Source organism: Cyprinus carpio, chromosome B15, assembly GCF_018340385.1.
Source record: "Cyprinus carpio isolate SPL01 chromosome B15, ASM1834038v1, whole genome shotgun sequence".
Taxonomy (NCBI): Eukaryota; Metazoa; Chordata; class Actinopteri; order Cypriniformes; family Cyprinidae; genus Cyprinus; species Cyprinus carpio.
The window spans coordinates 19,241,837-19,263,770 of NC_056611.1; the positions used below are offsets into that span (position 1 = coordinate 19,241,837).

The window sequence follows — 21,934 nt, forward strand, 5'->3', positions numbered from 1 at the left end:
AATGGGGGGGGTTGAACTCGGCACTCAAGTCGAGCCTCCATTAAAGACAGCAAGCCAAGTTTGTTTACCATTAACCATCAGGACTGGGTGGGCATACAAACTCGTGAAATGTAGTAAATCCATGGTTAATTTTTGTATAGATAGATAGCTAGATAGATATGTATATATATATATGAACAAAAAAAAGTCTGATCAAAATGAAACAGCATACATTACTTTAAGACAGAAGTGACTTTCGAACCGTCTGCCCACTTCCTTCCGCAAGTTAATTATACTGTTCATCTCTCTGGGGTTTTGCTTGATTGCATGAAGTGGTTGCTTTAATACCTTCAGCAGCAGACAGACATGCAGATCACAGAGCGAGAGCCACTCGCCCTATAGGAAAGAAGGAGTAAAATAACTCAATATCTTTAGAAGACTAACTAGCTGGGGGAGGTGAATGCGCTATTCTTGTATCCGTAAAAAGCCTGCGTTAAATAACGACAACGCATAACACAGCAGAGGTGAAGCAAACAAACGGCCCTTGCCAAAGAGATTAGGTGCGAAGACTGCAACGCGTGCACCAAACGCAGCATCGTATCGCATTTAGAGATGAAAGTGAAGCAAGGCTGCGACGCGGGTGTCCCTTGTACGACTGAAGAGGTTTTGTTAAAAAGCACAGAAATATCGCCGGAGGATGTACTCGGGCTGCAGAAGATCACAGACAGTAAGTTCAGTAACATCAATATCACTCTCAAACAGGAAGCTTCCGCTGACGAGCTGCTCTGCTAACTTACACTGTTGCACATTTACCAGTGCAAAATTGCAGGTTTCGCTCCTGCATGTTTAGTCTCGCGGTCTGTGTTTTATTCAGTCTCGCGCTGTGACATTCTAAGTACGAAACCTCATTTAAAATGGAACGTCTTCATTTCGAATGTGACTGCGATGTTACGATTTCATTTAGCGTCTGCGTCTTTGTATGGTCTACATTTTGGCCGAACGAACCCAGTGATATGGTTCATTCGGCTCTTCCTTGGCAAATAAACAACACTGTGGACATTTCCATGTACTGACAGACAGTGACTACGTAGGCTATTAAGTTAACTGATGAATGGGCTGAGAATTGAATAATATATTCATTATTTATGGTCGAAGCGACTGAACACCGTAGTAAAATACTCGGACAGTGATTCCTGCACGACTGTTCATCAGCGTGGAGAATGAATGACTCTTTTGAGCCGGTTCTTTTTAGTGAATCAAAACACTTACTAATCACTGTGTATTAATCGGACGTAGGCTAGTTAATGAATGGCTGTTCATATGAAAACGTCTAGTCAAAGATATCATTTTGAGTTTTGTTGTAATCAGTGGTATTTCATAAAAAAATAAATAGCCTGAAATAAATAAAGAAAGGCTAGTTATTTTTGTTTAATCAAACAACAACAGTTAACGTAGGGCTAGTTTTAAAGGACCTCTAAAAAGTCTGTAAAACAAGGTCATTAAAAACAGGAGTTATATACATCTTTTAACCGAGCCTAACTTATTCTCAGGTGTGATTGTTTTGCAAAAAAAAAAAAATAAAATAAAATAAATAAATATTCCAGAATCTAAATATGGCCTATCTTATGATTAGAGGATCATTTGCAGCCATTATTCATTTTTAATACGTTTTTATGTCCATGTATGATTACAAAGTTATTACTTTTGCTGAAGCTCATACTATCTGGGAAGGTTTTTTCAAAACAGGCTTCAGCATTTACTTTAATTAGGCTACAACTGTAAGTATACTGTAGCACACACTTAAACAAGTTGTAGGGTTATTACAGTTAACTAAAAAATCAATTAAAATATTACTTGAAATAAAATATATAATAGCTCAAATAAAAAAAAAAAAAAAAATAATTTAATTTATAATTGATTTAATATAAAAAAATATATATATATTATATATATATATATATATATATATACATATATATATAATATATATATATATATATATATATATATATATATATATATATATATAACTCAGATAGTTAATCTGATCATGATTTGGTGATGAGTCAACATATTATTGTGTGGGAAATCTATCATAATGCAGTGTTAGAATTTGATTTGACTAGTGATACTTAAAAAGGAAGTAAAATTTTGATTGACTCATTCAATAACTGTTTCTTCTTCACTAGTTAGCTTACAATGTAATTACAAACAAAAAGAGGACCTTGTTGGTTCTGTATATTATAATTTTTGCATGCATCACTTCATCAGGAACTCAGATGCTAAGCTTTAGTATGGCTGGATGACTCAGTATTGCTTGTGAGCTGTTGTTCTGGCTGTTTTAATGTTGTCTTGCTCATTGCTCCAGCCTGCAAGGCACTCTGTCTGGCACTTAAACAAAGATAACTGAGTAAAGACCAGATCTGTTAAATGCAAATGCTCGGTTTCTACAGATTTCAGATCATCAACAGTTTTTACAGCACTGGCACTGTCACAACTTAAGACATTTGCATTACTGTTACCCTCATCTCATGGCTTCTCACAGTCCATAAAGAATATTTCACATGGAAATAATAGCTACTCTGTCTCATCTTTGCCATCACTTGTTGTTCTCAGTCATTAGCTCTGAAATGTGAGTGGTTTGTGGTTGAAAAATCAACAGTGTATTCTTATCCTGAGCTTTGAAACATCTATTTGAATAAATATATTCACAAATGCATGGAAGAAAAGTCCTGAGAAATCACTCTCTTTTATTTAAATTGGAAAAAACAAAAACATGTCTGATTTATCACTTGGATTAGTGCTCTAAAAATAAAAGCTGCTCCTGATTAAGGATACAGGCTGCTATTCTGAGGAAAGTGGACATTTGTATGCAGGCTTGCTTTTTTGTCTTCTTTAACTCGTTACTGTTATAAACAAGAATGCAGAGTATATTTAAGTCATAAAATAGTATAAATGTAAGTTATGTTTAATAAATGTTGTGATTTCATTAGGGAAAAGTATTGGCTTTTTAGCAAATGGTTAAATCCTTCTATCTTTGGTTTAACTGCTCAGTTTGGCACTTTGGAAACTTAATAAAGAATGAATTATATGGTGTTTAGATACGCACTTAATGCCTCATAAATCTCAATGAACCTGTGTGGTCTTGTAAATGAACACTGGATTGATCATAATCTGTGTTTGTTATACGCAGCAGTTCCTTTTGTTTACCCAAAAATAACAGGTGGTAGTTATCTTGGATTGGATTCAGAAGATATGTTGCTAGGTGACAGCATTAGAAGCAGTGAAGCGAGGCTCCTTGGTGGTTTGGAAAGCTACATTGACACTTGACTGCCACATTGCTCTGATTATTTCTGTCTTGATGATTTGCACACATTTGACGTTTTGTCAGATAATCTAAAAATCACAAAGATACTGCTTTATATAAATGAATTAACTTGGCTATTTTAGGTTACACAAGCAAAAAAAACTTTAAGAAACAGGCAGAAATAACTCATTTAAGTAACAACTGCACATTTTCACTTTTTTATAGTTCACAAATAAAGCAGATGCTTCATAAACAAACCAGGAGCTTCGCCCACTTGATGTGAGGTTTTTCAGGCAATTATCCTGATATTGGACCACTGGACTTTAAAATGAAAAATGGTTACACTTATAATGAGACCTCCATCATGAAAACTAGATATTTATTTTATTTTTAAAATGTATCAGCCAAACATTATAAATAATTGACTAAACTTATAATAATGCCACCACCATGAAAATTGGGTTATAACACGAGGCATTTTGTGTTATACATTATAAGTTATACTATATTTAAAATTTTTACTATCTGATTATTAAAAATAAATGACTAAACTTAAGATGCCTCCATGAAAATGGGGTAATGGGGTAGTTTTTTTATGTACCTGCTCGGCATTCTAAATAATTGACTAAACTTATAATAATGCAATAACTGAAAAATATTATAATGTTATGCATGTCACCTATGTTATGTTATGTTATGTTATGTTATGTTATGTTATGTTATGTTATGTTATGTTATGTTATGTTGTGTTGTGTTGTGTTGTGTTGTGTTGTGTTGTGTCCAGATCTTTATCTTTTTCATTTTAAAGAATATGAATCACTAAATAACGTTTAAATTAATGAGATTTACACTTAGAAATATGCACTATTATTTATGTTGACATGAACTGTCTCTGATCATCTGTAGGTTCTCTTTACCTCTTCACTGACTATTTGTATTTTTGCACTCAGTCACAAACAGCAGTGTAAGCTCACATACAGTAGATTGGTCCCACTGTGTGCCAATTCATGAGGTTAAGTAAACATAGCAAAACATTTCCCTGAACAATTTATTTAGTGCTATAAAGGTGTTGATATAACAAGCAAGTTTTGTGGTATTAGCCAGTGCAGTTTAAAAAAAAAAAATGCAAAGTATCTGTTTCTCGTCTATTCAAGTTTCAGTGTTCTGCTCTGAATCGGCTCTTAATCGGTGTTAATATGGACGGGACATTTTTGAAAACTACTAATTCTATAGGACATTTTTTAGGGAATGATTAATGCTTGATTGTTTAAAGTTTTTATGTTATTTATTTTCATCATCACATATCTGATTTGTGAGTTTTGTGGAACACTGACATTTTTTTATTTTTTCTATCCGCATAATTATTTTCATGCTTACATGAAACGGTTATTTCATTAATAAACCACAATATAAAGCTGTTTTAAAGCCTGAGCAGATGTTAGTATTTGCCTTCCCTTTCTCAGCTTGGCACACTTCTGAAGCAGAGGAGCTATAAATATCTCAGGTTATTGGCTAAATCCAGTGTTGCCCATCTGTTAACTAACAGGAAGCTTGGGTAGAGGATAGGTGGGACGTCTGCACTGTCCCACAGGAAGGAAGTGATATACTCAGCCTATAGTGTTGAGCTCATCTCAGTGTCATCCTAGCAGAGATGGACCTCTCAAAAGTTATCCCCTTAGCATCTCCCAATCTGTGCCTTGTGATGGTGAACAATGTAAGCTTCTTAAGTATAATCCATCCCAGGGAGAAGAGGGCTGACACAGCTGCTCCTCGCACCTCATGTGCCTCCTCTGGGAGTCTGGCATGAGGAAAGAGGGACGCATGTGAAAGGGCATGATAAGACTGGAATGACCCAAGTCGTTAACTCCAGGACACAAATAAATCACCACATATAGTATTTGGACAGTTAAGCTGCACTGTGTGTCATTGCATTAGAGTTTTAAACGGGGATCCAGGGACTCCAAATAAATGCTTTGCTTATGGGTCTACATAAAATTTTAGTGTAAATCAGATTTTACATTCAAACCACTTATGCCTTGATCAATAGACTAAAAAATCATTTGTATGTATATATATTCAAATCTCAAGTTGACAGTTATACTTGTTGACAGCTGAGCTCAACCCTCCATTACTAATTCCAAAACATCACTTTAGAACTAGTAACAAAGGAAAATTGAGTTGCTTCATTGAAAGCTTAAAGTATTACTTTATTAAAAGCTTACTATATTATATAGAGTAGAGTATTATGAGAGATAGACTGAGCAAGTGTGATTACCTGCATCTGATACAGCATTCATTCTTTAGCTCCATCTCATATTCACAATAAAACATTAATTTGAATGCCCGCTAAAGAAAGCGATATCTTTGTTGTACTAGCCTTTCATATGTTAATGATTTCCAATGACAGCATTGCTCAGTGCATTTGTTGGCTGCGTCTTGCAAGGTGTTGTTGAAAGTAAAAATACTATCTTGTTTCCAACCCTGTTTCAGCCTCTTTCAGTATAAAAGTCTTTACTGCTGACTCACTCATAAAACAGTCACTTGCGCTATCAAATGGTGGAATAATGTAACTAAAATCACTGTCTCAAACACATACACACCATTTCCCAATACTAAATACTATTAAATAATTACTACTGTTATATAAAATATTACTTAGTATAGAATAATAATTAATAAACATCAACAGCCATCATAAAAGTCAAAAGTACAAAGGCAGCGCTCTTATATACATATAAATATATACACGCTACTTTATTATTGTCATTATACTATAGCACATTATTACTAAAGCAAAACATCCAGCCAACTGCCATTTTTTACACAAAACAGCACAAGCACACTGTTAAAGCAAACTTAAATTTTTGAATTAATAGGCATATTATGTGTTTATTAATGTTTGTCTGTCAGTATATCTCTTTTCCTGTTGTTCTGACAGTATTTCCAAACAGTATCAGTCTCTGCAGGGAGGTAATGAATCGAGAAGGTGTATGGTCGTCATCAATGTCATTTCCACACAACATCAGAGGGAACAGAAATAGCTCTTTTTGTCCCTGCAGTCTATCACACAAGGGTACAGCTCTCAGCCCTGAGGCATGTCTTTGATGCATGTGACCTATGTCACACACACATAACCAGTGTTAAAGAGTGGTTCGCTTTATATTTTGAAATGTTACGACAAGTCTGGAGAGAATCACATTGTGTTAATGATCCATTCATATTTCATTTTCTTACAAATGGTGATCTAATGAGAGTCAGAACTGAGGCACATCCTGGTTTGTTTTTGTTTCCATAGATTACCTCTGTGGTCCAGAGCAGAACATACACAAGATCGACTTCACCAGGTTCAAAATCCGAGACATGGAGACAGGCACGGTTCTTTTTGAGATCACCAAACCCCCTACAACAGGTAGGCAAGGAGCCAGCAGACCTCTCAAATCCACTTCCTCACTCCACCTACACAGACTGCACATTTAAATGCAAGGCTCATTTTTTTTTTTTCCCCATAAAGCCCTGATTTCCATTTAGATGCAGTGCGCTTCACAAGAGCCCTTCAAAGGCTTGTTTGGTAATGCCAACCCCTTTCTGATTCACAGAGAGTGCGGAGGGAAGAACGGACATTGACCAGAATGCCGGGCGCTTTGTGCGTTACCAGTTCACCCCCGCTTTCCTCCGACTACGCCAGGTTGGCGCCACGTAAGTGCAATCAGTGGCAGGATTACACTTGATCTTAATTGCAACCTAAAATTAGCCTGAAATCACACTTGAATCTGTTTGACTTCATCTATAAGGGGGTCATATTATGATGTGTTTTGTCTTGATATTTTGAGATAAATGGGTTAATTATCCTTTAAAAAACATACTGATTCACAACTTCATTCCAAGTAAAAAAGACTATGTTACAGCACTGTAGCACATGACCCATCTTGTTAAAGGCAGTAATGAGAAGAAAGTAGGACACCATTAGACCTACATACAAGAATAATCAAAGATAACTAATTATAAGAGTAAAATGTTATTAAAAATTGGTTTAGTAAGGTAATTGTGAGATAAAGATGTATTAAGCAGACTTGCTGAGCATTAGATATTTCTTTTTAAAACATCAAATCAACCCTTTAACATGCAAGGAGCCATTTTCATTGCTTCAAAATCCATGTCCCCTTAAATGTGGCCTTTCCCACCTCCACAGGGTGGAGTTCACTGTAGGTGATGTTCCCATCAACAACTTCCGAATGATTGAGAGGCACTATTTCCGTGGGCAGCTGCTGAAGAGCTTTGACTTTGAGTTTGGTTTCTGCATCCCAAGCAGTAAAAACACCTGTGAACACATCTATGAGTTCCCACCACTCTCTGAAGAAATAAGTAAGGTCTAAATGTTTTTATCAGCTGTTTGCTGTTGATCAGTTTGTGATCTTTTTGGCTGGACCTAATACGCGACACTGTTTCTTGTATCCCTCCATAGTGCGTGAAATGATCCTTCACCCTTATGAGACGCAATCTGACAGCTTTTACTTTGTGGACAACAAGCTTGTGATGCACAGTAAGGCAGATTATTCTTACAACGGTGGACCGTAGGAAGTCATTCTCAACTTTTGCATTAATTTGCAATGGACCGGCAGAGGAACATCTACTGAAAGTGGCATCTAGGCATCTAATCTTATATGTGATGATGCATTTGGTTAAAACAAACAAAAAACACCCCAATCTCAGGATTTGTGTGTGTGTGTGTGTGTGTGTGTGTGAGTGTGTGTGTGTGTGTGTGTGTGAGAGAGAGAGAGAGAGAGAGAGAAAGAAAGAATGCTCAAAATGGGCCAGTACTACTTTTTTCCTTAGAATCATGTAAATGTGATAGTTCTGTCTCTTTGAGGATATGAGTGTGCCTGTGCATCTGTGCATTCATTGCATGCTATTTTTTATGTTTTTCAAAGCCCAAAGCTAAATCATTCTAAACAGCTCAAATTTTTGACTAAATGTTCATACAGTGATTTCACTCAAGGCTTCTAAAGCATTAAACGAGCATCATGTTGATTGAGTTGGAGATACAGTGACCAATGCAGTGTGTAAAGGAAGGGATTCCTGTTGGCCTCTACAGAAGGGCCTGGTTTTGCTTTATTTTTCCCACTTTCATTTTTAAATGTTCATAATTTGGTCGATGATGTAAATCTACAGTATGTTATTTATATTGATATACACTGTCACATATTTTTAATAGCATCTTTTGTCAAATAATAGTGATAGATATCTGTCAACTGTTTCATGTGATTTAACAAAAAAAGAGAGAGAAATAAAAATTCCAAAGTTCTTTAAATCATCATAAATTTGATTTAATTCATTTCTTTTAAACATAAAACTCCTCCATAGTGGTTTCATTCAGATAAAACAATATTTACACTATTATCTAAAGGTCTGGGACAGGTAAGAATATTTAATAATAAATCTCTTATGCTCTCCAGGGCTGCATTTATTTGTTAACAAATATAGTAAAAAGTAATATTGTGAAATATTATTTCTATTTGAATACATTTAAAAATACATTTATAAACATACATGTATTTAAAAATACATGTATAAACATTTTTATACATTGCTGATGTAGTGCTCAGAAACATTTATTATTATTATTATTATTAACACTGACAAAAAGTGTGCTGTTTAATATTTTGTGGAAGTTTTTTTTTTCTTTGATAAATTGATAAAGATAAATTGAAAAAAAAAACATTTATTTGAAATACATTTTTTGTAACAATGTAAAAGTTTTTGATCAATTTAATGTGTCCTTGCTGAATAAAAACAAATTTCTTTAAAAAAAAAAAACTGACTAACTGCAAACTTAATAGTTCTGTAGATAGTCAAAAGAATAATATATGATACAACCAAGGGCAAAAATAATAATTTACTGTAATACACATTGCTATATGCTACATATTCAAATCAGTTCTAATACAGCAAATTGTATTGATCAATTGTATACAGTGTATCATTATAACACAAATGCCTTGATCATATATGCATCCAACTTTAGATTTGGTTATAGTAGTGCAATAGATCAAATGAGCCCACCTCTGGTATATTACAAAGCTTTTAAAGAATTTAGACAAACAAAAATAACTGTGACCTATGCATGAAGAGATCTAGTAAAATCCTGCAATTCAGGAGATCTGTTTTAACTTGTCATAGAGCTTTTAGTGTGTGTTGCCATGGAACGTAAAAAAGAGGCAACCACATCCCCCAGTGGATGTCATGGCAAATGCAAACAACAAGCAAAACTAACTCTATGATAAGTCTAGAACACCTTATTAAAATATTACCAACTCAAACACTTTTACACTTTAAAAAACACTTGCACAAAAGCTACTAAATATTAATATACTGTTAAATTTCAGCAAACAATAAAAGACAATTTAGGCCACATTCAAGTGATTTTGAGCATTAAATGCTTACAGAACTTATTGGAATTTCCAAAAAATACCAATGGAAGGATTTTAGAGCCCACTAAGGGGGACTCCGTAAACTTATAAGGGAACCTCAAAACGACTTTAGATAAACACAAGCATTAAAATAAGCTAACACAACAACAAATAAAATATATTTCTTATTTTAATTCAACATCTCAACAACTCTTTTTTTTTCCCCTGTCCTACTGGAAAACCTGGATATACTGTATGAGGTAGCCTAATTTTAAAGGTAAGATCTAAACCTATGTCTAACCTAAGATCTAAGTTATGTGAATTAATGAACTCTTATAACTTCATGGGCATTTATTGTGTATATTTATTTTTCTAGTTATGCCAAGCTCTAGAATATTTTATCAAGTAGAAATTGTGAGTATAAAAATACTTATCCTTAATCATTATCCAGTATATCAGGAAAAGCTGCAGAAGCTTTTTGAATATTCTTCTAGATAATGGGGGTTTTGGAGTCAAAAATGTTGTAAATAAAATAAAGGTTACTGGAGTGTGTTAGTTTTTCTACTAAATTGTTAACTGCTTTGTAGGGAACTAATTGTGAAATGTCCTAGCAATTTCGGAGTAAAAATAATTTCTACACCAATTTTTTTTCAATGTAGACAAACTGGTTTAGTGGGATTGTACAGCATACTGCATTTAAGCAATAAAAACATTAAAACTAATGTTATTTTTATAACTCAAGCACACCATTTAGCACAGAAATCATACTTTTTAGGCATTCAAAAATATAAACTTTTTTCTATTTTGGACAGCAAAGATGACGCAGGTGTTTTTTTTTTTTTGTTTTTTTGTTTTTCTCATAGCAGAGGAATAGGGGTTGTGTAGAGCCCACTGAGATAAAGCTCAGAAACACTGCCTTGCACCCCAACATCAGTCTCTGCTAAACCCCCACAGACCCCCACGCTATCCCAGGTTTTATTGGGACTGTCCATGACTAACAGTGAATCTGGAGCGAGGCTGTCATTCCTTAGCTCCTCCCAAAGATTCCCTTTAAACAAAGACAGAAAACAAGTCATGAACAACAGAGCAGCTCAACCACTGCAAATATGGCCAATGTTTCAAACTCGATCTTACCATGTAGTTGTAGATCTGTGAGGCTAGGATTTAATGCATCGACATCATTACTGGTTTCTCCATCCAGCAGAAGCTCCTGCATGCTTGCTGTAGCGCTGTGACCAGCCTGCAGGGCGGTGCTGTAGCTCGGTGGGGTGTGTGCTGGTAAGGGGGAATCCAAGCAGCCTGTCCTGGGACTGGAAGGATGCCCGGCACTGGGCTGATGGGTGACAGGAGGGTAGTATGAGAAAGATAAAGGACCTGGGGATAAGTAGGGGGGTGGTGGGATGACAGTTTGAGAGGGTAAAAGGTTGTAGAGAGACTGCTGATGTGGGACGCTTGTGTCATGGACAGGTTGGTGTCCGTAAGCAGGATGCATGGCAACTCTTAAAGGTTGAGAATGTGTATGACTGCTCGGTAGACTGAAGTGAGCTCCAAGAGACTTCAATCTTTCAGGTCTCTCCCCAAGAAGGCGTTCCAGCTCTTCTAAAACAATGAGCATAAATACATATTTTTAATATACATTATATAAATATATATTTTAGCATACAAACAAGCAATATTGTGTAATATCTAAAACGTCTTGGGTCAGTAAGTTTGTTTTTATTGAAATTAATATTTTTATTCAGCAAGGATGCATTAAATTGATCAAAAGAGACAGTTATATGTTACAAAGATTTGTCTCAAATAAATTTTGTTCTATTGAACTGAATATATCAAATGTAATTGAATGTATCACAGTTTCCCCAAAAATGTTAAGCAGCACAACATTTATCAACATTAATCAATGTTTCTTGAGCACCAAATCAGCATATTAGAATGATTTCTTAAGGATCATGTGACACTGAAGACTGGAGAAATGACTGCTGATAATTCACCTTTGCCATCCCAGAAATAAATTCCATTTAAAAATAAATTGAAATAGTAAACATTTCATTTAAATTGTAATAATATTTCACATTAATACTGTTTTTACTTTATTTTTAATCAAATAAACGCGGTCTTTGTGAGCATATATAATAAAACTTTAACATTTAAAAAAACATACAGCACACACACACAACTAATACCTCTGAGGACAAAAAAAACTAGAAGAAATTTGAGATCACAGATTTTAATAATTGTAACTCCGCATATTGACAGATTGGAATGTCCATGTAAGTGTTTTTATGTGGGACTCAACAAGAGAAGGTTACATGATAGATTGGCTTAACATTGATATGCAATATGGACTGTTAACATGAACAATCCAATGGTGAAAGTTAATTATACAGATAGTATATGATAGTAATTTGCAGGCCATTGGAATCGAGCTGGTGACATTAAATATCAGAGGTGGAGATAGACTTAGACGGTTAAAGCAACAATAACTTAATGGATACATAAACTGAATGCTCTCTCATATCCTGGTCTTAATGAAGATATCCATTTTTGTAATTATTAGTTTTGCTTTGAGGTGCTTTTTTTTTTTTTTTATTTGTTCAGTTGTGATATATTTATTCTTATATAGGTTTGAAAAAAATATGCTAATTTTTTTTTCACTATAATGTTTTTTTGGGATTGTATGATAAAGTTTCATTTCATTATTTTTGGTCTTATGTAAAAGTTTTTGGATTGTTTGAGAAATGCAAAAAAATCCCAAGAGACATCTAGTGGTTAGATCCGGAAAATGTATAGTCACAGGTGTCTCTGCTTAGCCACTTTTTGCTCTCTATTGTCTAACACCCTGACGACGGTCTGCTTGGGCTGATACGTGTTGGTGTCTTTTTAATATGTCTTAGAATAAAGACTTTTTACTATGCAAGTACCAGGATGTAGATCTGTTTGTATTTTGCAACAGGAAATACCAAATATACTTTGTCTTTCTTAGTGTTTTCTGAGCATAGATTTTTATTATTATAAAATTGTTGTAATTGTAGAATTATTATTTATATTTGTAAACATTTTAGCATTAAAATAACATGTAAGCATTTTTTATAAAAGGATAGGAGCACACGTATACAATACATTTACAATAATCATATTGCATAAGTGAATTTAGGTAATCTGGGACATTTTTTGCACATTTAATGTTCAGACCAACAAATACGACCTTGAATATTGCAGTATTTGCCTAATGGCATCTGATCCCTTTGTGTACCTGGTCGGGCCATGCTCCTCCGGACAGTCAGGGGATCTTTACGTCTCCACTTGTGAAGTTCCTCCTGCATCTTTTCTACCTTCGCTGACCTTGGGTGCCACAGGCAGCCCTTTCGAGAAGAGTTTCCATTCTTGGTCTCCACTTTCTCAAAGCATTTGTTCAAAGAGAGGTTGTGTCGGACAGAATTCTTCCAGCCATCAGGTGCTGTCTGAGGAATAACAAATGAAACAGTGGTTCATCATGAAATTGTAACATGGTGGCTAAATTGGTTTCTAGAATATTCTAAGGTGTTCACAGAAAGAACTGAATCAAGAAAAGAGATTGCACCATTCATTTCTCTAACCAAGCATCTTTCTTACAACCCTTCTTTCAGTGAAGTCAACACTGGATAGGTATGGATTTGCATGTTTACCTAATGATGAGCCAAAATAATGTCACACTGTAAATCCATTTACCAGCACAGCGTCAAGAGGGGGCTGAACCAAATCATCAGGTTTATAAGGATCATGCCATAACAGGCATTTTCCACAAAGCCAGAGGAAATTAAATAACTCTATTTGCATTCTGTATTTGTCACATTAATCATGCACAGGCTTCTGTCAGGGATCCAAGGTATCACTGTAGATAAAGGTATATTATGTAGAAATTATTCTGAGATGCAGTAGTGCAGTTTACCTTAAAGTAGGGGAAATGCTCTGTCATGAAGCTGTAGATCTCACTTACTGGTAGACTGCCTGTTTTGCTATTCCTCAGAGCCAGGAATATGAGAATACTGAAAAGAAATATTCAACAATGAAACATAACCAATCAAACTGTGATGCATTGGTTTATTTTGATTTGTTTGAATGTGTTGTAAGTTACATTTTTATGCATTTGGCAGGCAATTTTATCCAAAGTGACTGCACATTCACATGAATAATGATAGGAATCAAATCTTTTCATTACAGACTGCTGATTACATAGTTTAGCTGTCAGCAATTTAGTTTTTTAAAAAAAATAATATAATAATTTTAAATAGAATGGCAGTTAGGTTGTACTGTAAATGTTTTGTTCCTGAATGAACTGGTTAAATTAATTCAGTGACATACTCATGATACTGTCACTTGTCATCACCTACTGTGTAACTATGTAACCTGCAGAAAGAATCACTGAAAAATCTCCATTACTAACGCACAGACTGACATGCTGACTAAAACTAACTGTTGTCTAATATGTTGGGCCCGGAGACGACAGATGACAGTGAACAGACGTTTTAGAGAATGAGCTGCTTTGAAAAGATGCCTTAGTTTACCAGGATAGAACAGCTGAAGTGCACATACTTACCTGTAAGAGAAGACAGGTTTAGGGTAGAGTGTCTGGACAGAATTGTCTTGAGATGTTTGTGATGAGAGGCTTTGGTTATAGTTGTGAGAAATAGTGTCTATTCCTCTTGAAGAGTAAAACTAGAGAGAGACATACACACACAAAAATTAAAAGCCATAATAAATGCCTATTTGTGTGGTTATTAGTAGTTTAAAAAAATGATTTTAATTTTAAAGCCTCCATTACGTAATGTGCCCATATTCAACAAGAGTGAGTCTTTGTTATTTGTCAGTCTAAAGATGTAGCAGAATTTCCTGCCAATGTTTTGACTGTGAACATGCATCCAAAACCATTTGATCATTTCTACCTTCTTACACATGCCAAGGCTAATACAGTAGTCATACTGACTTCCTTATAAGTAGCCATAAATTACAGTTCAAAAGTGCAGTATGCGTTTTTAAATTGTTTTAATCAAGAATGATGCATTAAATTGATCAAAAGTGACACTAAAGACTTTTATAATGTTACCAGGAATTTAATTTCAAATAAATGCTGTTTTTTAAAACTTTCTATTCATCAAAAAATCATGAAAAAAACATACCATGGTTTCCACAAAGATATATTATGCAGCAGCTTTCAATATTGTTATGATAAGAAATGTTTATTGAGCATCAAATAAACATGATTTCTAAAGAACCATGTGACACTCAGGACTGGAATAATGGCTGCTGAGAATTCAGCTTTGCCATCACAAGAATAAATTACTTTTAAAAATATTTCTAAATAGAAAACACATAATATAAGACTTCTTATAAACATGAAAAAAATTCTACCAAACCAAAACCTTTGAATGTTAGTTTAAATAATCAGTATATCACACATTCTTTCACTCTGTCAGTATCAGGTGTACCTGATGTTGTAGAGGACTCATGGGACTGTATGTCTGATGGTTCACTGCCGTGTAGTCGGGAGGTTCTTCAGAGCTCGTCTGAGGCACACTGTAGGGGTGTTGAGTTCCCTGCCCCAAGAACAGACCATGATCTACTTAATGCTGACATATCATATGTTAATGTGTCTTTAGAAAGTGTAATAAGGACATCTGCTTGCACATCTGCCTGGCAGGTTTTCTTGTTTCCATGTCTTTTGCCCCTGGCAAGAATTTAAAAGAGCTTTCATGCGATATAGGTTATCTTGACTTTAGTTATATGTTGTATGATTTTCCTTTCTTTTTAATTATTTTTCTATACTGTACAAATTCCTCTAAACGTATAGGAAAATTCTAATTTTATTTTCACCTGAACAAGAAATCTTACATTTTTGATTAAATAGTCCCTCAGTCTCACCATGACACTGGTGTTCTCCACATCAGTGCTTAATGGAGTCCAAGAGGATTGTTCCTCCATTCCATCAGTTGTGATGAGTTTCCCAACCAATCCAGCTCTTCTGAGACAACTGAAGGTTTGAACCTCACTGATGGCTCCTTCACTGCATTGACGCCTGTATGGATGGTAGTGATTGTTCTCCATTAGGCCAGATTCTTGTCCAACAGGGCTTCCATCTACACTGTGTCTACGAAAGCGCTCAGCACTCTTCTGCCTGTAGGGAACGCTTTCTCTTTGGGAGTACGGTGCATACCCTTCTCCAACATTGTTCTGGTGACACTATAGATTAAACAACAAAATCATGTAAAAACATGTAATATCTATCAAACCTGCATCAATAAGAAATTTCATACAACCTAAAATTGTATAGTATCAATATATGTGAAACATATTCTGTGTAAAGCCACGCCACAGTTTCATTTCTAATTAATGCACTCTTTAACATGAAGCAGTTTTCCAAGAGGTAGCACGTAAAGATCGTTCATCTGCTAAAGAGTCCATAAAAGCATTTAATGTGACATACTGCCTTCCCTGGGGGCCATAATTAATTAATATTAAATCAAAAGGATTTGGCGAAAAGGCAGGATGAAATACTTCTATTTCTGCCCCGGGGTCTTGTGTCCTTGAATAGTGCCTTGTGCAGGGGTTCATGTCCTCATCAAACCGTAATTATAATGACACAGTGTCATAATCAGAGCAGCTGGTGAGCAGCAGTTTTTAAAAAGCGGCAACTACAGAACAGTCTGGACTTATCAGAGAGTTTCATCTGGATTCACATACAGAAGATAGATTACCTTATATGTCATTTTTCCAAAATACTTTCTATCTATATAGCTATCTATCTATCCTGATGTAAGTAGAAAGATAAAACATTTTATTTATTAATTCATGGTCTGTCTCTATACCTACCTGTTTATTGACTGGTTCAAAGCTCTGTAAAAAGAATACAAAAAAAGAAGTCTATAAAACGACGTAATTCAAAATAAAGTAATACAAAATTAATTAAAAATGAAAAAAAATCCCAAAATGAAATGATTAATACCTGTGATTCTGGCATCTGAATGCAGGGCAACCCTAGATGGTCAAAGGACTGAGGGTCGCCTGGAGAAGGAATCGGTGAGCTGCTGCTGCTGCTTACAGATGGGAAATGCAGGCCCTGGGACTCAGAGGACATCGTCCCTACAAACTGCTTCTTCAAAACACCACAGATATAGATTGATAAATAGCCAAAATAAAGATACTGTAATATACAAATATGGTCCCCAAAAAAAAAAAAAAGCCAGCAGCAATGTGTCGGGGTCTGTGGTGTTACACAGAGGAATGCTGTCATGCTTGTTGGCTTGACCCTTGCTAAATTGGGGGCACACATGGTCCTGTTTTTAAGCACATTTCACAACATAGGAATATATATCCAGTTATACATTAATGCAAATGGAACCACCTCACCACCTGAATATATGCACATTATTTATTACAGTAACAATCTAACTTAAGTCATTTTTTCCTAAAGGCATTTTCCATGTCTCCAAATACTCTGTCTCCCTAGCTATTTGGCCTTTGGGCAAACTTACAGTTTTACGTGCCATACCTGTGTAACTGCTTGTAATGAAAATCCCTTTCCAACTGTCTGCTATGCTTTTACTATAACAGCGCTGGTCTATGTTCTCTTTTGCAGTGAAAGAGGCCCGATTTGCTGTATTTCACTGCCCTGGGTACTATCTGATCATAAACAGGTAAAACATAAGGCCACATAAGTATCCGGTATTCCGGGAAATTCAGGCCGCTCTCACTTACTGTCAGCAGACTGTGCTGTTTGAGCCAAAAACTCATTAAAATTACCAACAAACCATGAAAGAGTAGCAGAAGTGTGTTAGTGACATGAAATGGAGATGGGGGAGTTTTGCTCCATCTGAAACATAGAGTGTAATTCAGTATTGGAGAGGAAGTTGAGCTGGCCTTTATGGTCCATCACTGTGACTTTTAAACTGATCATTTGACCTGTTATGGTTGAGATACAAGCTATTTCTTGAGAGAAAACAGCTGAGTACGCAAAAAAGGTCATGGGGTGCTTGTGTGTGTGTTTAAAAGAGAATTGGGCAAGCAAATGAGGCAGGATAACCAGATTTTATAAAAAAAATTAAAGTATATGTTTTTTTAAGTCGTTTACTGTAAATTATCAAATAACTGAAATGTATAAATTAAGTATTTACACAGCTCTCTGCTTCTGATTGGACATTTATTGCAATCATTTACTGTCTTGGCTCAAACAGATAATTGATATCATTGTCATGGTGTTGCGATGTTTGTTTTATGAACTATTGGACTATTTTCGTTCTTAGCAGAATCCTAAGATAATATACAGGTAAAAAAATAAATAATAATAATAATAAATAAAAAAAACTGTGCAATAAAATGTACTTTGTGTAGCTACATATTTTCCTTCCCTTTACCTTACATATAATAAATGACAAATATATTACAAAAATAAAAGGATAAAAATCAATAAAATTTCATAATGCATATATGTAAATTCTTAATATAGTGTGTAAATGACAAAAAACAGCAATATTGTGGTTTCTAAAGCTACAACTGATAGTTTTAGATGGTTTATCATTTTTAGTCTTATGTTGGTGTGTTCAGCCAATAGGAAGTTACCGCATGATTAGATTCAAGTTCAGTTAATCACTGCTTTGAGGTCAATTTAATCAAGTCTAAATTAAAATGAAACCAAATAAGATTTTGCTTATGTTAATATGTCCACTGGGATTAAGTTACAATTTTTCTTGATTTATTAAAGAAGGATAAATTCAATTATTCCTGCATGGAACTTGAACTCATAAAGAGCTTTACTACTACCGTTGTCCCAACCAAGTATAACTCAAAACATGCTGCAAAATTAATAAATGTGGGTTCTAATTTTATATCAATTGATCGGGTTGTGCTTAAATTAATTTTTAATTGACATTTATTTGATTTGGCACACTGAGAAGTGTTTCTTAGATAATTATATTTGCAGAAAATTTAAATATTTCATTTTTCCATCAGCATAAAGCAAAGGTCAGAATGCTGAATGAGGTCATAAGCCATGCTATATAATCATCTAATACAAGTGTGTGTGGGTGTGTGGATGGGTGGGTGGGTTTGTGTGTGTGAGTGAAGATCATCTGGAGTGAGTAAGAATAAAAGTGCTGAAACAGTTATATTCTAAAAGTATTTCATTTCAGTACCCCTTCCTCTCTCAATATGATCACATTTATCTCACTTACATCTGGTCTGTTGCATGTCCATACAGCCCCACCCCTGCACTAAAACCCACTTTCATCACATTTGAGTGGCATTTCAAATGGACTGTGCATCTTCCTTTACACCGTCATCCATCAAGTAATTGGTAGGATTTCTTCCCGTATGTCTACAACAGCACTTTCACTGCACTTTAAAAAAAAATCTTAGATGTAGTACTTCCTGCTTCCTCAAATGTAGTCAAATTGCAGAATCTTCACTTAAGGAACAGTTCATCCAAAAATGAATGATCTGTCATCATTTACTCACCCTCATGTCACTCCAATCCTGTATATATATTTTTTTCCTGAGAAATTCAGCAGAATTGTTGATGATGTTGTTTGTGATGTTTTGAATGTAATTAGTGTAAATAGTTTTCTTAATTTTATTGTTTATTGTTTTTATTTATTTAATTTATGTTCTTAGTAATTTGCTCATCTTACAGCTCAGGGAGCAAATAGAAACAACCAAACCCTGCACCTGACAGAAATTTCAGTATAAGCCTTCCAGCATAAACTTCTACAATACTTTTAGATTAATAGTTTGACAGGTTTTTAATTTTCAATAAATATAAATAAAACTAAAATAATATTATTTGAATTATATTTAAACTAAACAGAAATATAAGCATACAATATGAACAAAAATATAACAATAAATACAACATTATCATTAATCATACTGTCAATGTTTTTCATTATTATCTATTTGTAGATATAGTTTTCATGTTTATTCAATCACAGCTGCCATATCTGTGATCATATATTTGTAACATTACTCATTAAATTATGAATTGCATTCGTCTAATAGCTCATACCTTGTAAAAATAAATCTCAGCTCTGAGCTTCCAATTGGGAATTTGTAAAAGGCTCTGTCCATTTGGCCCCTAGCCAACCTGTGGGAGCCACACACCCACAGGGGACAGACCTGCTGCAACAGGTTTTCCCATACACATACACATGTGCACACATGTGTGCGCGCAGCTACACACACTTGAGTCACTGGCAGCTGGGAGCCTCTCTCAGAGCTAATGAGAACATATTTAAAATGTTATATCAGACACATCCATAATCATATCCTGGAGAAAATGGGCACTCTGCCGAACTTCAGCAGCCATAGGGAGACGACTCGATAGAATCTGACTGCACCTGCCTTGCCTTGCCCTCTCTCTCTCTCTCTCTCTCTCTCTCTCCTGTATCCCTCTCTTCTGTTTCCTAGATGAACTTCAGCGGAGATTTCATCCAGGTGGAGACAAGCCTAACAAGAACCCTGAGGAACATTTCTTGATGCCTTATTTATTGGTGCCAAACGGGATACAGTGTTACAATAGTATCTGTGTAAGTGAAAAGTAAATCCCACAGATGTTTACGCATGTGTACACCATTCCTTTGGACTTCTTAGCTTAGATCTAGCTCTTCTAGAATGTTATTTAGTTGTCAATGAAGCCTTACCACAATGTTGATCCTAGTATGTACTGAATGGAGAAAAATGTTGACTGTAGTGCATACTAGGAGCAAAAATGTTCACTTACCGCTGTATGTGGTGCTTCCAGGCCCAGGTTGTAAATCGAAGACAGTCCGAGTCCACACAGATATGTGCAAACCAACAGCAGATCTCCTCAAAATTCACTCTCTGAGTTGCCACTGCTTTTATAATGACTGACTGCTGACAAGAAAAACAACTGAGAGAGAAATCTATAGAGAGAGCAAGAGAGAAAGAGCAAGAGGGAGGGAGGGGAAATGAATGTCAGTACAGGTGAATTCTTCCCCTACCCTCCTTGTGAACCTGGGAGGCAGAACCACAGCCCTCCTGAGCTGCTGTATTAAAATAATATTGTAATGTGAATGGGAGATGGTTGGGGTGGAGAGAAGCAAAAATAGTGATAGTGAAAGGGAATCGCTCACTAAAGGGCTTATGCAACGCTGCTGCTCAGGGTTTATTCATGTAAGATGATCAAAACTAGGAGGAATGAGACACAATGTAGAAATTGTCATTATTTGTTTTTCCTTATGTGGCTTTACTTTATAATTTTAAATTAAGTGTTTATTTATTTCTGAGATATGATTTGTTTTAGATTGTTATAAAGATTTGTTTTAAGAGTATTAAATGGTTTACACACTGTAATTTTTTTTTGGAGCTGTAAATCAAACCTATTATTGGTATGTAGGTTTTACAAAAAATACTACTTCAGTCTTTCTACTTCAAAACGTCATGCTTAATTCAATGGCACTTACCATTTCTTTTAATTATTATAATTTTTTAGGTGTAAATAGGTGTTATGTTATATTATATTATATTATATTATATTATATTATATTATATTATATTATATTATATTATATTATATTATATATATTATATTATATTATATTATATTATATTATTATATACACATATGGATGGATGGATGGATGGATGGATGGATGGATGGATAGATAGATGGATAGATAGATAGATAGATAGATAGATAGATAGATATAGATAGATAGATAGATAGATAGATAGATAGATAGATAGATAGATAGATAGATAGATAGATAGATAGATAGATAGATAGATAGATAGATAGATAGATAGATGAAGCTGCTTTCCAATGATGTGAATTGAATTTAATTTATCTGAACTGAATAGATAGATGGCCAAAAGAAATTGCAGAAATGCTGAATTCCTTTAACATGTTGCAATAAATCCATGGCATGTTTCAGCAGTACTTATTCAAAACAATACATTACATTGCTATATTATATTTCAGGTTATCCCTCTTTGATTAGTCTTGTGTGCTCTGCAAAGAAATCCTTGAAATAACATGTCTTAAGCCCTGTGCTGTGTAACTGATCATGGTGAATAGTTTGGCACCAGCATATGGCACGACAAAGCAAACTTGACAGAGACATTTCTGCTAGTCTTTTCCTGCTCCCTGGTTTGGCATCTCAACTCATGCAAAGTCAACACACAAAAAGACTACCCTTTCCTCCAGTAGTGTGCTGAAAATCATAACGTATTTATAGAGAGCAAGAAAATGTTT

The 21,934-nt window shown here is 34.9% G+C and overlaps 2 protein-coding genes across 2 annotated transcripts; one reads left to right on the forward strand and one right to left on the reverse strand.

Annotated features, from left to right (window-relative positions):
• Positions 1-323: 323 nt before the first annotated feature.
• On the forward strand, positions 324-8,715 carry LOC109104073 (protein unc-119 homolog A-like). Its single transcript, XM_019117435.2, has 5 exons — positions 324-706; positions 6,582-6,695; positions 6,883-6,982; positions 7,476-7,648; positions 7,749-8,715. The coding sequence occupies exons 1-5, from the start codon at positions 592-594 to the stop codon at positions 7,859-7,861; spliced, it is 615 nt and encodes a 204-aa protein (XP_018972980.1). The 5' UTR covers positions 324-591; the 3' UTR covers positions 7,862-8,715.
• A 1,588-nt stretch (positions 8,716-10,303) lies between these two features.
• On the reverse strand, positions 10,304-19,112 carry LOC109104393 (forkhead box protein N1-like). The gene is made up of 9 exons (XM_042739639.1): positions 16,673-19,112; positions 16,540-16,563; positions 15,592-15,909; positions 15,159-15,266; positions 14,270-14,388; positions 13,622-13,718; positions 12,947-13,154; positions 10,828-11,292; positions 10,304-10,741 (listed from the first exon to the last, which is right to left on the reverse strand). Exons 1-9 carry the CDS (start codon positions 16,997-16,999, stop codon positions 10,551-10,553), a joined length of 1,857 nt encoding a protein of 618 aa, XP_042595573.1. The 5' UTR covers positions 17,000-19,112; the 3' UTR covers positions 10,304-10,550.
• Between the last annotated feature and the right edge of the window lie 2,822 nt (positions 19,113-21,934).